At 44.9% G+C, this 16854-nt stretch overlaps 2 protein-coding genes across 2 annotated transcripts; one reads left to right on the forward strand and one right to left on the reverse strand.

Annotated features, from left to right (window-relative positions):
* Positions 1-4190: 4190 nt before the first annotated feature.
* On the forward strand, positions 4191-9733 carry CCNG1 (cyclin G1). Its single transcript, XM_066560252.1, has 7 exons — positions 4191-4358; positions 4747-5010; positions 6026-6279; positions 6876-6954; positions 7037-7135; positions 7381-7575; positions 8189-9733. Exons 2-6 carry the CDS (start codon positions 4747-4749, stop codon positions 7570-7572), a joined length of 888 nt encoding a protein of 295 aa, XP_066416349.1. The 5' UTR covers positions 4191-4358; the 3' UTR covers positions 7573-7575; positions 8189-9733.
* A 2727-nt stretch (positions 9734-12460) lies between these two features.
* Positions 12461-16747, reverse strand: NUDCD2 (NudC domain containing 2). Its single transcript, XM_066560265.1, has 4 exons — positions 16467-16747; positions 15086-15134; positions 13720-13871; positions 12461-12798 (listed from the first exon to the last, which is right to left on the reverse strand). Exons 1-4 carry the CDS (start codon positions 16653-16655, stop codon positions 12715-12717), a joined length of 474 nt encoding a protein of 157 aa, XP_066416362.1. The 5' UTR covers positions 16656-16747; the 3' UTR covers positions 12461-12714.
* Positions 16748-16854: the final 107 nt, after the last annotated feature.

A 16854-nucleotide genomic window follows, 5' to 3' on the forward strand; every position in this document is an offset into this window, starting at 1 on the left:
TTCTCCTCAACAATCTTTTCTATGTATTTTTGCTTATCTCCATCTCCTGTGTGATCCATCAAACAAAAATTACTTGCCCATGCCATCTCTTTGGGCTCTTCAGCCAAGCACAGTGCCAAAGACTCACAGTACTGCTTTTAGCAAACCGTTTTCAACCATTCAGAACTTCTAAGCACTCAATTACTGGTTCAAGTTGCATTCCTTTGGGATTTATCGAAAAGTTGACTTTCTAAAAAAGAAATAAAAGCTTCCAAGTGCAAGTGATTGACTTCCTATTTTTTTTTTTCTTAACAAAAAAAGACAAACCGTGTATTTCCATCATGCCAAGTCTCAGCTTAGAGGGCTCACCAACTGTTATTCCAAAGTAGTCAGGAACAATGAGCCCATTATCAGTAAGCCTAAAGCAAATGTGCAGCACCCACACAACCATTGGAAACATTCAGTCCATAAGCAAAAAAAATTAAAATATTAAAACAGGAAGCATGACTTTGTACTGTCTTGTAATGACTCAAGTATTTCTAACAGTTCTCTCTGAAGGGAACTGACACTGTCCCCAGGCTGCTCCTCCCCGGATGATTAACAAAAACACACACACTTTTGTAGGCCTATTAATCATCACAAGTGCCCAGTCTCAGCTTTCCCTGTCTGCTCAACAAATTACCCTTTGTTCCAAATCCAGCTGACATGACTCTTCCTAAAAAAGCACCCCTGAATCTTCTCAAAGTGGGAGGAAATACCTGGCTGAAAATTATAGGTGGAGAAGATGTAACCATGAAGAGTACAGGACTGCTGCTAGATTTTAAGTTTACACTGCAGATCCATGATTCCATACCCCATCCACACCATCTTCTTCTAGGGCAGCTAACTACACACCAGTCATATTCATAATGCTTGCTGATGCTCTTAACAAAGAGGGAAAGGAGTGTGAAACAGCAAAGGATTTTCCTGAATGGTGTCAACCGAAACACCATGTCAACATGGTGGCATGTCTGGCCAAGCAGGAGAGCAGGCCAGCCACAGTCCTTCCTGCACCTTGAACTTACTGAGGGTCCTGGATCCTCGGGGGTATGGCTGCGTGAGAGTATGGCTGTGTGAGAAATGACTGCTCACTTTTAAAAAGGTTTATTAAATCTTAACAAAAAAATTACAACAAAAGGACTAAATACGGAAAAATTACAGCACTGGGAGCCCCTGTGACTCTCAGCCACGCACTTGTCTTCAAAATGGATACTCTGCCTTTTATACCTCTAGTCCCTCCTAAAGTTTTGTCAGTCGACTTCTTGCTTGCTGTCCAGTGGTGGAGATCACTTTCTCACACCTTGATTTGCGGTCAGGTGTTACTACAGTAAAGAGCCAACCCTCCCCAAATGCCCCAACTACCAAGACCATCCCATGCTAACAATGCAAGGGACAGGACATACCACAGTAACATTACTATACATTTACAAAACTTCTCTTAGCATACTATAATGTTCACCCCTTAATTGTGAGAGCCAACCATCTCATTACTCATCTATAACAGGGGGAAATCTCAACTGAGCCCAGTGCACATACTTACGCCCTGCAGGTGCCGACTGTGGCAGTGAGGATTAAACAGACACAGATTTCTGAAAGACATCTGACACAGGTTAAGTAGAAAAGAGGTGAAGATATCACTCCTGCAACTATCCACTCTGCTTCTGTGGCAGGCTCACCACCCAGCCCTGCAGCACTGCCAGCACTCCTCAGCTTGGCACAGGCACTGGGAGCAATGGGTGCCCTCAGCTACCAGACCAACCCACAAGAAATGTGTGTGTCCTTGTCTCAGGCATGACAACCACTGAAGAGGCAGAACAGACATCTAGGAGAGAAGATGTAGCATCTTTGCTATCCAGTCTGAACCTCCATCTCATCTCTGCCCTCTCTTGAAGCACCTTCCATCCACACACAGCAGCCTGCAGAGCAGATGGAGTTTGTGTACTCACTTCAGCCACTGCAGTGTGAAGTCTGGCAATTCAGAGCAAGACACTTCTCAAGCTGCTGCCCAAGTGTTCTGGGCCACAAAGGTGTTTTGGGCTTCTGTTTGCCAAATGCCTAAGCCCAAAGAACATTTGAAAATCATAACTTATATGTTATATTTAATCAACATGAACTCCTTTTCCATGTCATCACCTCAGTCCAGAATCCTTACTGAAAGAACAAAAAACAGGCCAGTGATTTTGCCTGCTGTCAGTGGCTTCAAACCAGATCCATGGCCCACTGCTTTTTACAGCACTCCCTTAGTCTATTTTTAAGAGCAGTTTGAGAAATAAAAGCTATTTAAAACAAGCAGCATGAAAAGAAGTATCATTTGCTTCACATGATTATTATGTGCATAGTAATGACAGGAAGAATACTGCAAATGTTTTCCAACTCTTAAAAAAAAAAAAAAGAAGAACACTTCCTTTGCAATATATAATTTTGAATTTTAATTTAGATAACTCAGACTATTTACTGGCAACATAAATATCCATATTCATGACATCTGATTTGCTATAATCTTTATTTCTGATGTGCTGCATCTGTGAATACTTGAAGTACTTGAGTTTGCATTCATGGGCAATTATATGGGAATGTCATCCAATAGCAACAGATTGATTTACAGTTTAGACTTCGTAGCACCAAAAGACAATTTATTTTCTCTCAGATGGGCTGCGGCATGAGACCTGGGATTGATGCTTCCACTTTCATTTTTTTAACGAATTACTTTTTCTTGTCCCATAGACATGCAAATCAAGGACATTATAATGAAAGTCTAACCAGTGCCTTTTAGATGCATTCTCTCAGTGCATCTCAGTGGTTTGCAAAGGTCAGAGGAAGGAAGGGAAATGGACAGCAAGTAGAAACTTAGATTTCTTGTAAGTGTTTTGGAGGGGAAAGGGGCACAGGTACGGTATTTGGTCATTTCACCTTCACACCCAAGGACTCCCTCATTCTGACTTCCTCTGAGCCTTCCAGAAATCCAAGCTCTTGCTATGAAAAACACATTTTTCTTAAAAACTTCTGCAAAACTTCTAACTATATTTCCTTCTAGTCCTGCCTGCTGGAAAGGTAGACAGAAAGTAGAAAGGTTTTTCCAATAAAACAAATTTTAATTAATTTCCACAGGTGATAGGAAGAATTAAGCCCACAATAAATCTGCGGTAAGTCCAATAGGAGAAAGTAGTATGAGTATCACTTTTGATGCATGTATGGTCAGAGGGGCTGGAAAGTGTTAAAGACATGAACCCTTTAATGCCTTGTACTGGAGAGGCTTCAGTCATGCTGGAGGTGGGAGCAGTAAAGCACTGAACCCCTCCAGCCTTCAGCCCTGTGGGGACAGCATCTGCCCTGGCCTGGAAACCCAGGCAGGAGCCATCCCAGGGCTTAGAAGCCATTTATGCTTTAAGAGCCATGGGTACTGATGCCTTATCAAGGCTGGCCTAGAACAAAGGCTAGACAGACTTAAAGAATGAAATAGGGATTTATTAGGAGGCCTCAATGGACCCACCTTGGGCAGTGCTAGAGCCCAGGCAGAGCTACACCCAAGATGAACCAAAACGGTCACAAAAAAATGGATGACTGGTCACGAGATCTCTCACTTTTATAAGTTCTGGTCCATTTGCATATTGGAGTTAATTGTCCCATTACAGCTTTAGGTTATGAAGTCTTGTCCTTCTTGTTTTTTTCTCTTCAGTCCACATTGTTTGGCCACGTTGTTATCCATGCTCTTGGGCCTGAAATCTGGGTGGCTGTCCTTAGTCCCAAACTAGAGAAGGAATTGTTTTGTCTCCATACTCTGTGAAGAACGCTCACTAACACTTAAAATGAAGCCCGAACTACACACTAAAGCAGCACAGAACCTGAAAAATACAAAAGCTAAAACCTAAGAGTTTTAACTCGAAGTTAATACCAGGGCTGGGTGGGTGCTCGAGAAGCTCCAAGCGCCCCAGCGGGCGGGACTATCAGAGCGGCGGGACTATCAGAGCGGCGGGACTATCAGAGCGGCGGGACGGGCCGGTCCCTCAGTGGCCGGGACACGCCGGGCACTTTCTCAGTCCCTCCCGTCTGAGGAGCGATGGAAGGGCGGGGACGCGCCCCCTTCAGGCGCGGAGGGGGCGGGACCGGCTGGCGGGGGCGGGGCCTGGCGCGGCGGGGCCGCCAGAGGGCGCCACTGCGCGGGCGGGGCGGCGGCTCGCGGGCTGGGGGTGTGCGCCGGTGCCGCGGGCCCGGACGGAGCCCGGCCCGACCGCCCGGCCCCAACCGTCAGGACCCGCTCCGGAGGCTCGGGCCCCACTCCGGACACTCCAGCCCGTCCGACCCTTGCCCTCCCGGGCAGGGAGCGGGGCCGCACAGACAAGGTAAGGGCGCACGGCCGGCTCCCGTCCCGCCGGCTGCGCGTTTGGTGTCCCCGTGCCATGTCCGTCCCGTCCCTTCCCCTCCCCTCCCTTCCGTCCCTTCCGTGGGGTGGGCGTTGTCCTTCTGTCCCTCCGTCCCTCCATCCCCCGGCGGACGCGCAGGTCTCCGTCCGCCGGCAGAGCCCGGCGGCAGCGAGGGGCAGGCCCGGGCATGTCCCGGGAGGCGCGGCCCCGCCGTGCCCCTCGCACCCCTGGGCTGCGGGGCCGCGGGTGCCCCGGGGCGCTCCGAGCGTGTGCCCGGGCTGCCGCATCTGGGCCGCAGAGTTTGTGAGGGTTTGGCGAGTTTGCCGCGTTTCAGCTGTTGGACTGCCGGCGCTGTTTCTCGCGGCAGATGATCGATACCCCGGCGAGCGGCGGCGCTCGGGACCCGGTGCTGGAGCTGCCCGCGATGCTGGAGCAGGAGCTGCGGGCCCAGCCCCGGGCCGCCGGGCTCCGGCTGCTCGAGGCTGCCCACGACAATGGCCTGCGGATGACCGCACGGCTGCGAGACTTCGAGGTGAAGGATCTCCTCAGCTTAACGCAGTTCTTTGGCTTCCACACCGAGACGTTCTCTCTCGCTGTGAATTTCTTAGATAGATTCTTGTCAAAAATGAAGGTAAGGCTTTTTAAAGGATAAGCTCTCAGCCTAGTTCCTATTCGAAACTGGAATGTCTTGGGTTTAGATAAAGGTTAAGCTCCTTCCAAAGATTCATGATTGTGTGGAGGTAAAAAATTCTATTGGCCGGTCAGATTTTGATATTGTTAAGAAACGTTTCCTCTGGAAAAGGAAACAACTCCTCATCCCCCTAAAGGATGTCCATGGATTGGGAAACAGGACGTGTTAATGGCCTAGACCAATTCAGACTGCCTGTTCTGCTGCATAGATACAAAAAAGTTAAATTACTTCTTATTTAACTGCCTTTTCAACCTATTCATTTACCCTGTGTATATCAAGATGCTGTTGAACACTTACAATCTGGTCAGACATCAGTTAGCACTGCATTCTCCTGTGCAGATGTGACATGCTGATCTGAGTTGTTTTAAATTGTCTAACAAGACAGGATTATCATTGTACAATTTGGACAAGAACAAAAGCTTGTTTTGCTTGTGTGTTCAAACCAAAATGAGAAAGCTAGATGGAATGGATGGGAAAATTATGATTTCAAAGACTTGTGAATCCAGATTAAGCAGTAAAAATTGGGACTGCATTGTCTAGGGAATAAAATAAGACCATTTATACATACATGTACATACTTAAAACAGAGTTAGAAACCCCCAATTTTCTCCTATCATCCCTAATATGTACAACGCTTTAAGTCCTGAAAGCTTCTTATTAGGCTATTTTAGAACTTTATTAACAAGTCATTCTACCTCAATCCAAATTGCTCTGCAGTCTTGCTTTTTAGATGAAAGAAATGAAATTTACAGTGCATAACTGTTTTCTTGTTTGGTTAAATGAAGCTAATAATGTACAGTAAAATACTTAGTTTTCAATCTCAAAAGAACAAAACAACCCCTCATCCCCCATAATTTTTGATGAAATAGATTGGTGCCTACAGTTTGATACTTGCATGTTATAATAGGTGATCAGAGGCCTTCTTCTTTGAAAATAACAATTGACTTTCTTTTAGGTACAGCCTAAACACTTGGGCTGTGTTGGACTCAGCTGCTTCTACTTGGCTGTGAAGGCATCAGAAGAAGAGAGGAATGTGCCCTTGGCCACTGACTTAATCCGAATAAGCCAGTATAGGTTCACTGTTTCTGATATGATGAGAATGGAGAAAATCATACTGGAGAAACTGTGTTGGAAAGTCAAAGCTATAACTGCCTTCCAATTTCTACAGCTCTATCATTCATTCATTCATGAGAATTTAAGCTGTGAAAGGTACAATAACTAATCCTGATTTTGCTATAACTGCCTAAGACCAGAAAATGTAGAATGTAGAAAAACAAGCAGGGAAATTGCTTGAGCAATTGGCCTTTCTATACTTTAAAAATTCCACAAACTTTTCCCCCTACTCGAAATTGTCATAAATGTGAGCATCTATGGTTTAATATTATTGTAATTTTAAATATTGTTTGCGTAAATGGAGTATTGCTCTCTGAGCTGAAAGCCAAACTACTCAATAATGATGATATAATAAATCTCTGCTTAGGCTGCAGTGAAGTATTGCCTCATTGTAAAGATTGCAAAAATCTGGTTTAAAAAAGATTCCTTTTGCTAGTAAGCACTGAAATTCCTTGTTAAGCCTGCTTTGGTAATGCAACTCTTCCCCAGTGTAACACAAGATTTATTTTTGGCATTGAGGCTGCCAAAACTGAACACCTGTTTGAATGTAACCCCAGAAGTTCTGGGACAAATGAGGCCTTTGTTTAGATAATGAACATTCTTGCTGCTTCTCTGAGTTCCAGAGCTGCAGAGTGATGCTGCCTTGATCAATCTTGCATTTGTCTAGATTCACTCATCTGTTCTTATTACAGGAGAAAATACCTTAATTTTGAGAGACTTGAGACCCAGCTTAAGGCCTGTCACTGCAGAATCATGTTTTCTAAAGCCAAGGTAAACATCTTGAAAGTTGAGAGAAAATTAAACTGCTGAAACTTAGCAAAGCAGTGTCTAAAAACATCTTCTCTCTCTCCAGCCTTCTGTCTTGGCACTGTCTGTTTTGGCACTAGAGATAGAGGAACAAAAACTGCTGGAGTTGACAGAGCCATTGGAATTTCTACAGTTACATTCCAAGGTATGTGCAGATAAAATTTCAGGGGAGGGTGGAAGGAAAATGCATGGAAAGGTCTACACAGTGGGGAAGGAACAGGTGTGTTGGCATATTGGTTTCTTTTGTGGCTTTCTTAGGATGTTTTGTTGGGTTTTTTTCATTTGGCCTGGGATATTTGGCTGCCTATCATGTTGAAGAAGCTGAAAGTTCATGTACAAAGTAAAGATTTAGCTAGTTGTTAACATAGGACATTCTGTCTTGTTATGTAGATAAGCAACAGAGAATTGACCTTCTGGAAGGAACTAGTATTGAAGTGCCTTACAGAATATTCCTCAAGCAAGTGTTCCAAACCAAATGTGCAGAAATTAAAGTGGATTGTGTCTGGACGTACAGCTCGGCAGCTTAAACACAGCTACTACAGAATAACACACCTTCCTACCATTCCAGAGAGCACCTCATAATAGGTAAGGCCTTGTGAAATCAACTTCTGATAATGTGGAAGTAAAATCAGCTGTTAACCACCTCCAGGGCCCTTACAGGTTACCTCCTGGAATCATGGAACAGAAGTGTAGTTGCCTGTTCTCATGTTCATGCTTAAACCAGTGCTGTACCTAAAGAAGGGGCTACCTAATTAATGTATGAACACTGGAGAAAGAACTGATGTGTGTTGTGGTAACAGAAATGTTCTACAGACATTGGGACCACATTCACACTAAAATGTGAAGTAAAGCTTGGAAAAGGGGAAAAAAACCCTTTGCCTTGCTCCAATCCCAAAAAGAAAACCAGTCTGGTAGAATGAATTTCTTGTAATTGTTCACTTAAGCCACTTATAACAGACAGTTTTATACAGTTCTATGGTATAACTGCTTAGTGAAGGCTAAAATCAGTAATTCATTATTCCTGTTACTGTTGTTTTACTCTGTAAAATGGTAAACTTCTTACCTAGACTTTACTTCAGAGGCTACACCTTCTTCTATAATAGCCATCTTGCTGTTTTGCTGTATTAAGATCTCATGCTTTGTTTGGCTCTTGTAGAAAGCACTTCTGTTGACTGGTTTGTTTGGGGTTTTTTTACAGGAGTACAATAAAATGGGAAGACCATCCTGTGACCTTGTCAACAGGCACACAGATATCTGAGAAACAGTCTGAACCCTCATCTTAATAATGAAGAGCTCAATTCATGGAAAGAACATGTAACATTTCAGACTAAAGATCCTTCCAGCAAATACCAGTTCTTTTCATGATGAATCCAGTACGTGGTGTCAGTTTTCATTCTTACTTGGTAGACTGTTCACTAGTCAGTGGAATAACACAATCCCAATTCAAGGAATTTTAACACCTTAGAGTTTGTAGAGCGGTTTGTGTAATCTAACCTCAGTTTACAGTAACTGCAGGTGCTGAATTAGGTATTAATTTTTAAAACCTGGTTCACTTTCTGAGGATTATGCAGTACTAGGAAAATCTGATGTGCAGTAGTGCAGTGCTGCAGTGTGTTAAGAAAAGAAAAACTAATCCAACTCCATCTTGATGACAACAGCAAATGCCTGCCAGCTCACCTGGTGTGCTGTTTGGGCAGTACCTTGTGTTCACGTGTTCCTGCCAGGATGGGCACTGGCCTCCTACCACAGACACATTAAACAGCATCCTGTGATACCCACTGAATGTGTCAACTAGGTAGAGCAGGAGAACAGAGGAACTTTACTGTGTTCCTTTAGCAAAGACAGTCACTAGCACAGCATCAGTACCTGCAGTATTTTGTAAGAGCTGTAGTTTGCTGATGCCACACTCATTGAGCGTAAAAACTTGGTGATGCCTAATGAAGGACTAAGGCAAAGAACTGGGTCACATGTAACCCTTTCATGCCCTAAATCTGACCTTAGTTTTCCAGAGTTTTGCATTAGTTTTCCTGAGGTAAGTGCTGATACTGAACAGGCACATTGTTACAGGTACAGTAGGAGCAGGGCTAGTTCCCCCCGTGGCCTCTGTGTAGGGAGTAATCCAGATGAGAATCACTGAAGATTGCTTCAACTCTGATCTCTTTATTGGTAAGCTTTGTAAAACACAACTGTTTGTTCAGAAGACCAGGTCAATATTGATGCTTCTAGTGCTACCAAGGAAGTGGATAATAAGAGTGTATTATTGTATGTTAGATGAAAAGAGGTTCTGGGAGAGTTGCTAATGTCCTCTTGAATTCTGCATCACTGTGGGACAGAGGCTGTTGGCAACAGGCTGTTAAACCTGATTGTTATATGGACTGCTGGAGTAGAGAAGGAGAGATCAGAGTGTGGGATGAGGTGTTGGCCAGCCAACCCTTCCCTGTGATGGTACCAGCTGAGGTGGAAACCATTCTTTGCATATCTCAAACTAGTTAAAGCTTTCACAGAAGACTCCATACCAAAGCTTTCTACTGGACAAATCCAATCTGCTCATGGGAGTGATTGCACTGCAAAACATGTAACTGGCTGTCACACCTGTCAGTGCTGCCTGGGCATTGTGCTGACCTGTGTGCAAAGTGATTCAAAGGTGTGGTCAGCCCACTGGGAGAGGATGCAGTGTGCAATTCTAATTGTCCTGTCTCAAGATATGTACCTTTAAATTAAACATTGAAATGTGCTTAACTAAGTAGCTTTTTTCCTGTAATGTATGTTATGAAACATATTAGTAGGAAGCCTATAAATGTGACTTACACCTGAACAGTACCTGGAGAAAACTTTTCAGGCAGGAGGTAAGACATAATGCAGTTTTTTTTTTTTTTCACAAATTTATTTTTATAAGAGGTTGAGGCTGTGTGGGACAAACTACATGAGAAAATGCTAAATATCTTACAATATCTGTCCTGTAGCAGTGAATCACAGAATGGGTCAGGTTGGAAGGGACCAGGGGTGGGATCAGCTGGTCCCATCTCCTTGATCAGGCAGGGTCATCCCAGAGCACATGACACTGGATTTCATCTAGACATTTATTACCTCCAGGCAGACCCCATACCATCTCAGGGAAACCTGTTCCTGTGCACAGTTGCTGCACAGGAAAGAATTTGTTCCTCATGTCCAGGTGGAACACAGGCATCACAGAATCATAGAATGACTAGGTTGGAAGAGACCTTCAAGATAACATGGAGTCCAACCCATGCCCTGACACCTCAATTAAGCCATGGCACTGAGTGCCACATCCAGTCTTTTTTTAAACACATTTGGGGATGGTGACTCCACCACCTCCCCAGGCAGGCCATTCTAGTACTTCATCACTCTTTCCATAAATAACTTTTTCCTAATATCCAAACTATTATTTCTCTTGACACAGCTTAAGACTCTGTCCTCTCATTCTGTCAGTTGATTCCTGGAGAAAGAGACTAACTCCCACCTGACTACAGCCACCTTTCAGAAAGTTGTAGGGAGTGATGAGGTCACCTCTGAGTCTCCTTTTCTCCAGGCCGAACAGCCCCAGCTCCCTCAGTGGTTCCTCACAGGGTTTGTGTTCCCAGCCCCTCTCCAGCCTCGTTGCCTCCTCTAGATGCACTCAAGCGTCTCCATGTCCCCCTCAATGTCCTTCTGAGGGCCCAGAGCTGGACACAGCACTCGAGGTGTGCCCTCACCAGTGCTGAGTACAGAATGACCTCCCTGCTCCTGCTGGCCACAGCATTCCTGATCCAGGCCAGGAGCCATCGGCCTTCTTGGCTACCAGGACACACTGCTGGCTCATGTTCAGTGGGCTGGCACCAGCACCCCCAGGTCCCTTTGTGCCTGGGCACTATCCAGCCACACTGTCCCCAGCCCAGAGTATTGCAGGGGTTTATTGTGGCCAAAATGCAGGACTTGGCACTTGGACTTGCTAAACTTCATCCTATTGGACTCTGCCTGACCATCCAACCGTTCCAGGTCTCTCTGCAGAGCCCTCTGACCTTCCAACAGATAGACACAGCTCCCAGCTTAGTGTTGTCTGCAGATTTACTAAGAAAGACTCAATCCCCTCATCCATGCCATCAATAGAGCCCTGAGGACACCCCTGGTGCCTGGCTGCCAGCTGGATGCAGCACTGCTCACCATCACTCTCTGGGCCAGCCATCCAGCCAGCTCTGAGCCCAGCACAGAGTGCTCCTGTCCCAGCCCTGGGCTGCAGCTTTTCCAGGAGTGTTTTGTGGGAGACAGTGTCAAAGGCCTTGCTGGAGTCCAAACAGACACATCCACAACCTTTCCTGCAACCACCAAAGGGTCACCTGGTCACGAAAAGAGACCAGGCTGGTCAAACATGACCTACCCCTCCTAGACCCCTGCTGGCTGGGTATGATACCTGGCCATCCTGTATGTGCTGTGTGATGGCACTCAATACGAAGTGTTCCAGGTCAGGCTAACTGGTCTATAATTACCAGGATCCTCCATCCCACCCTTGTTGTGAATGGGTGTCACAGTGGGCAGCTTCCAGTCATCTGGAACCTCACCAGTGAGCCAGGACTGTTGGTAAATGATGGAGACTGGCTTGGCAAGCTCATCTGCCAGGTCCCTCATCACCCTGGGGTGGATCCCATCTGGCCCTAGGAATTTATGAACATCCAAGCAGCTCAGCAGTTCTCTGACTGCCTCCTCCTGGATAATGGGGGAACCATTCTGCTCTGCTCCCTGACACCATCTACCAACCCAGGAGGACAGTTGTCCTGAGGACAAGGCATCTTCCCACTAAAGACTGAGGCAAAGAGGGTGTTAAGCACTTCCTCCTCTCATCTGTGGGTACTGAGTTCTCTCCCACATGCAATAGGTTGGTTGGTTTGTGCCCCTGGTCTCTTGTCCTGTTGCGGGGCACCATGGAGCAGTCTGGTCCCTGCTCTGAGCCCTCCCTGCAGACAGGGACAGACAGGGATGAGGTCCCCTCTCAGCTGATCTCCTCTGGAGGCTGAACAGCCCCAGCTCCTAAAGCTGTTCCTTGTAGGGATATCCTTCGATCCCTTCCACAGCCTTTGCTGGACCCCCTCCAGGAGATCCATGTCCCTCTAGTCTTGAGCAGCCCAGCTGGACACAGCACTCCAGATCTGGCCTCACCATGGCTGAGCAGAGGAGCAGGATCACCCCCCTGACCTTCTGGCAATGTTGTTCCTGATTCACCCCAGGATATAATTGGTCTTGTCCCCCAGGGCACTGCTGGCTCAGGGACAGCTCGTTGTCCACCAGGACCCCAAGGTCCTTCTCCACAGAGCTGCTCTCCAGCAGATCAGCCCCAGCCTGGTGCATGGTGAGATTCCTTCCCAAGTGCACATCAGCAAGAATAAGAAGATATCCTTGCATTAAGACAAGTGGTAGATTTCTAACTGCTTTGTTTAGTATAGTGTTTCTAAAAAGAAAAAACCACCCACACCAAACATTCTGCTTAAAGACATTACTTTTTTATGTACACCTTTCTCAATAGGTTGTGCCTTAGTATCATAAAGTTATCACAGCTTATAAATCAGCTGGTAACATTTTGTCTTCAGTCTGCTGGAAAAGGTCTTTCTCTTCACTGAAGTAATTACTTTTGACAACAATCCATTGAAGAGATCACTGAAGTCTTCAACAGTTACATGATTCCAGTCCTTAACTGTAACATGTAATTTGTCTAAAGGGTCACATATAAAAAGTTCACTTTTCAAGACTAGAAAAGTCTGGTCCTCCTTTGCTGTAGTTTCCAGAAATCTCTGCCCCACTGAAGTCAAACCCAGGGTTCTGATGGAAGTAAAATTAAAAATTGGTTAGTAAGTAAATTACTTAAAAGAAACGTGCTTTAAAAAAATCCTAGACAACCCACAAAGAAAAAAAAAACCACTAAATCGCTTTTTGTTAATATTCTGCCATTGTAATAAGAACATGTAACAATCAACTTGTCATACATTTATCACAGCACTGAAATTCTTGGAACATGCATCAACAAGCTCTGAATTGTCATAGTTTGGATGCCTACTGCTGAAGTTACTTTGTAATGCTGTTCTTGACTTACCAAGTAGTGAGATCTGCCAGAAAAAAAATTTAAAGGAAAGTTTAAGAAAGAGATCTGGCTTTTGGTATCCTTTGAAATTCCTTTTGAAAATCTAAGTATGTGCCCTGATGGATAACTAGGTTCTGCTTGTTCTCTGCTGCAGTAGTTAGCCTGATGATTCAGCTGGTACATAAAATGTTGTCATTCTACACCTCTGCAGACATGTACAGGAATAGTTGTGTCCCAAAGGTATAGCAAAACAATTTAGGCAATTTTAGTAAAAGTGCAAGGAATGTCTTTTCTAGTGAACTATTGCACTCCATCTTACATTATAAACAAGCATATCCAGTAGAGTTGATGTTCAGATTTTATTGTAAATATGGCTTTGTCATAATTCTAGATAATAACAGAAGTTGTTTGTAGCCTAACAAGTGAAAAGTTGTTAGGAAGATGCAATTACTAAAACAGCAACAGCACCTCCAAACTCACCTGAACTTAGCAGAAACCCTGCAGACAGAATAACCTCTTCAAAGCACAGTGATAAAACCTTGTAAACATTTTAGAGATATTGAACTAAAGCATTATTTCCATGGCATTTGCTCAGCTTTCCTGGCCATAACCTCTGTGTGCTAACAAAACATATAAGGAGTAATTATGGTGCTTTAACTTACTTCTCTTTGGAATCTCTCCAGTGTAAGTTTCCTTTGCATCTGGTCCTGTACCCAAGGATCAGCAGCATATTCATTTTCTAACAGAGAGGTCCAACAATTTCCAGCATCTCTATTTGTCTTCATTAGAACAATTCGTATCAGCTGCCTGTCTTCTGTTGAATGAAAACACAGAGAGTAACCTTTAAACTCAGTCCTATGTGCTGCTGCTTTTCTTGGTTTGGTGAATTCACTACTAACAAGCACAAGAAGTGAAGTCATTTAAATTCTTAATGCCAATGCCAACCTAGTTCTTGATAAATAAATAAACATTAACAAGAAAAAAAAAGGCTGAGGCAAAGACAGCCTGTACTGTCAGCTCTCCCTTTCTGACCTGTAAGATGCTGAAGCTGTTTTAAGGGATTAAACCCAGTTCATAAGTACTTCTATTGCAAACATAAAGTAACCTCTTGGAGATGTTGACAACAAAGATTTAATCTACTAATATAGACAAATCTGCTAATGCAATAACGAAAAATTGAAGGTCAGGCTGTACAGAGAGTTATTACCAACAAAAAGCCAGAATAAAGTTCTAGCAACATATGAACAGATGGTGTGTATGACCACAGAGAATATATATTGAAAGTATGTTTCAAAATAAATGTGCAGTGCAGGGTGTTCAGTTCTACTGAAGTGAATAAATACAGCATTAGAAGTGTATTTTGAAGATTATTTGTGTACTGATAATGACTGGGCTTCACTTCACAATGTGTATTAACACTGTAAATTTTAATGGCTTAAATTACTAAATTATCAATAAATATTTAATATAAATATTGAATGGAAAAGAAAACCCTTCATAGGAAAACACTGAGAGGCACAGTCCACAAATATGATTGCCAAACCCCAAAATATTCAGAATACTTCACAGTATTTATGATATAATGGCCCAATATGCTTTTCTTCCTCATTATATGTAGGAACCTCAGTGTGTTTTTAAAATTTCTTTCTGATTCTCTTGGACTGTAGATTTTGTAATTCATTCAAAAAATGTAATGCATAAAAAGTACTAATTATGGAGAGTCATGCAGCTGTACTGTAACTGCTTACCTTTAAATGAAGGTTTTTGCAAAAACCTTCTCACTATATGGAAATGTTTGCAACCCATTGATTAGGACCTTCCAGGATGTGGCATCTTCTCGTTAACCTTAACCTCAAGTGCTTTTGTAGTACCTCAGTTCCTTAATCCAGCAATAATGACTTTGCCTTTTTACAAAGCTAAGGGAAGAAAGTAATCTTTCCCATTAATAAAGAGAGGGTAAATTATTCTGTAGTGTCTACTGGAAAGTTTTACTGTCTCTATATCATCACTTCAGATGTACATTATTACCTAAGGTCCACGTTCCTTCATCAGTTACTGTAGAGTCAAAAAGTTTACCCTGCAAAAGACAGGTACAATATTACAAATCAGTAAAACCTTTTCAGCATCCAGTTCACATTGAGTTATGAAGTTTTACTCACAATTTAACCACCTTGTATTCTGCTGAAAATAAATAGGGTGATCTGGCCCTACAAGTACACACTTGCATGTAGCCTGTCAAAGAATTATTGCTTATTACACAGTTATTTTTTAATTGAAGCATTAAATACCTTGTTTTAGTATCTGGAGTCATTTAAAAGGCTTGTGTTTCTCAACAGGAAATGCCATTTTTAATAATCTTGTCATGAAAATTCAAGGGTTTTTGTCAGGAGTAACTAGCTCTGGTGCAGGATACAGGTAGCATAAGCAGTTCATTATAAATGTGAAAGTAAATCTGTCTTTAGGCTGGTTTTTTGTTTTTGTAGGTTTTTTTTTTTTTTGGTTGGTTTGGGGGGTTTTTTTGGGTTTTGTTTTTGCTTTCTGGAGCACTTGAAGCCGTGCACTAAAGTGCTGTCCAGATTCACATTAAAATCCATATGAATTTGTATTGTTATTTTTCATAGAATCACAGAATGGACTGGATTGAAAGGGATCCTAAAGTTCATCTAATTCCAGCTCCCTGCCACGGGCAGGGACACCTTCCAGTATCCCAGGCTGCTCCAAGCCCTGGCCAACCTGGCCTTGAACACTTCCAGGGATGGGGCATCCACAGCTCCTCTGGGTACCCTGTGCCAGGGCCTCCCCACCCTCACAGGAAACAAATTCTTCCTAATATCCAATATAAGCCTGTATTCTGACAGTTTAAAGCTTTTCCCCCTTGTCCCATCACTACATGGCCTCGTAAGAAGCCCCTCTCCAGCTCTCTTTCCATGTACTGGAGGACAGGCACCATCTGTAAAACCCTGTCCAGGTGAACAAAACTGTTTCCAATGAATGCCGTTATTAATGTATCAAACCTGGGATAAAGAACAGAGAGGCGGCACAGGGCACAGGTGTGCCAACCTTCTCCCAGGCGACTAATGACAGCACACGAGGACACAGCCTAGGCTGTGCCAGGGCAGGTCTGGGCTGGACATCAGGAAGACATTTCATAGAGAGTGTGACTAGACCTCAGATATGAGGAAGAAATTTCACAGAGTGTGACTAAACCTCGAATCGGGCTCCCGGGGAGGTGGCGCGGTCACAGTCCCGGGAGGTGTTTAAGGAAAGCCCGGCTGACACAGTGCTGCGTCTCAGGCTGTACTCGGTGATCTCAGGTATTTTATAACCCAGCTGAGCCCGTGCCCCCCCGGGGCCCCGCGGCCTACGCGTCGGACGGGCCGGTGCCCGCTGCCCGGGCTGCCCGCGGTACCTGCAGCAGCTCCTGCCCGCCCACGGCCAGGGCGATGTGCCGGCTCCGCAGGCTGCAGCGCACGTCCTTGGCGCGGGTGCCCGGCGGGACGCGCACCTCGATGAACACCTCCTCCAGCGTCTGGTACCAGCGGCCCCAGGGTGTCGCGCAGGGCACCACCCCGCTGCGCTCCTCGAACGGAGCCGACATGGGACACGGCGGCAGCGCTCGGCTCCACGATCCGCACGGAGCCCCGCACACACTAAGTCCCACAGTGACTGCGCCCCACACCACTCCGCGCTCCCGGCCCCGCTCCCCGCGCCCGCCCCGCGCACGCGCACCGCCAGCCACGCCCCCCGGCAGGCCCGCAGCGCGCGTGCCCGGCGCCGGGCGCCCCGATTGGCCGAGG

This window comes from Molothrus aeneus, chromosome 15 (genome assembly GCF_037042795.1).
Source record: "Molothrus aeneus isolate 106 chromosome 15, BPBGC_Maene_1.0, whole genome shotgun sequence".
NCBI classification, from domain to species: domain Eukaryota; kingdom Metazoa; phylum Chordata; class Aves; order Passeriformes; family Icteridae; genus Molothrus; species Molothrus aeneus.

Excerpts from the sequence above, each read along its gene's own strand:
- CCNG1 (XM_066560252.1), top strand. The coding sequence starts at position 4,747 with ATGATCGATACCCCGGCGAGCGGCGGCGCTCGGGACCCGGTGCTGGAG. Across the intron at positions 6,280-6,875 it reads GAGAATTTAAGCTGTGAAAG|GAGAAAATACCTTAATTTTG; the intron begins GTACAATAACTA and ends TTCTTATTACAG. Across the intron at positions 7,136-7,380 it reads TTCTACAGTTACATTCCAAG|ATAAGCAACAGAGAATTGAC; the intron begins GTATGTGCAGAT and ends CTTGTTATGTAG.
- NUDCD2 (XM_066560265.1), bottom strand. The coding sequence starts at position 16,655 with ATGTCGGCTCCGTTCGAGGAGCGCAGCGGGGTGGTGCCCTGCGCGACA. Across the intron at positions 15,135-16,466 it reads GCGGGCAGGAGCTGCTGCAG|GGTAAACTTTTTGACTCTAC; the intron begins GTACCGCGGGCA and ends TGTCTTTTGCAG. Across the intron at positions 13,872-15,085 it reads TGAAGGAACGTGGACCTTAG|AAGACAGGCAGCTGATACGA; the intron begins GTAATAATGTAC and ends TTCATTCAACAG.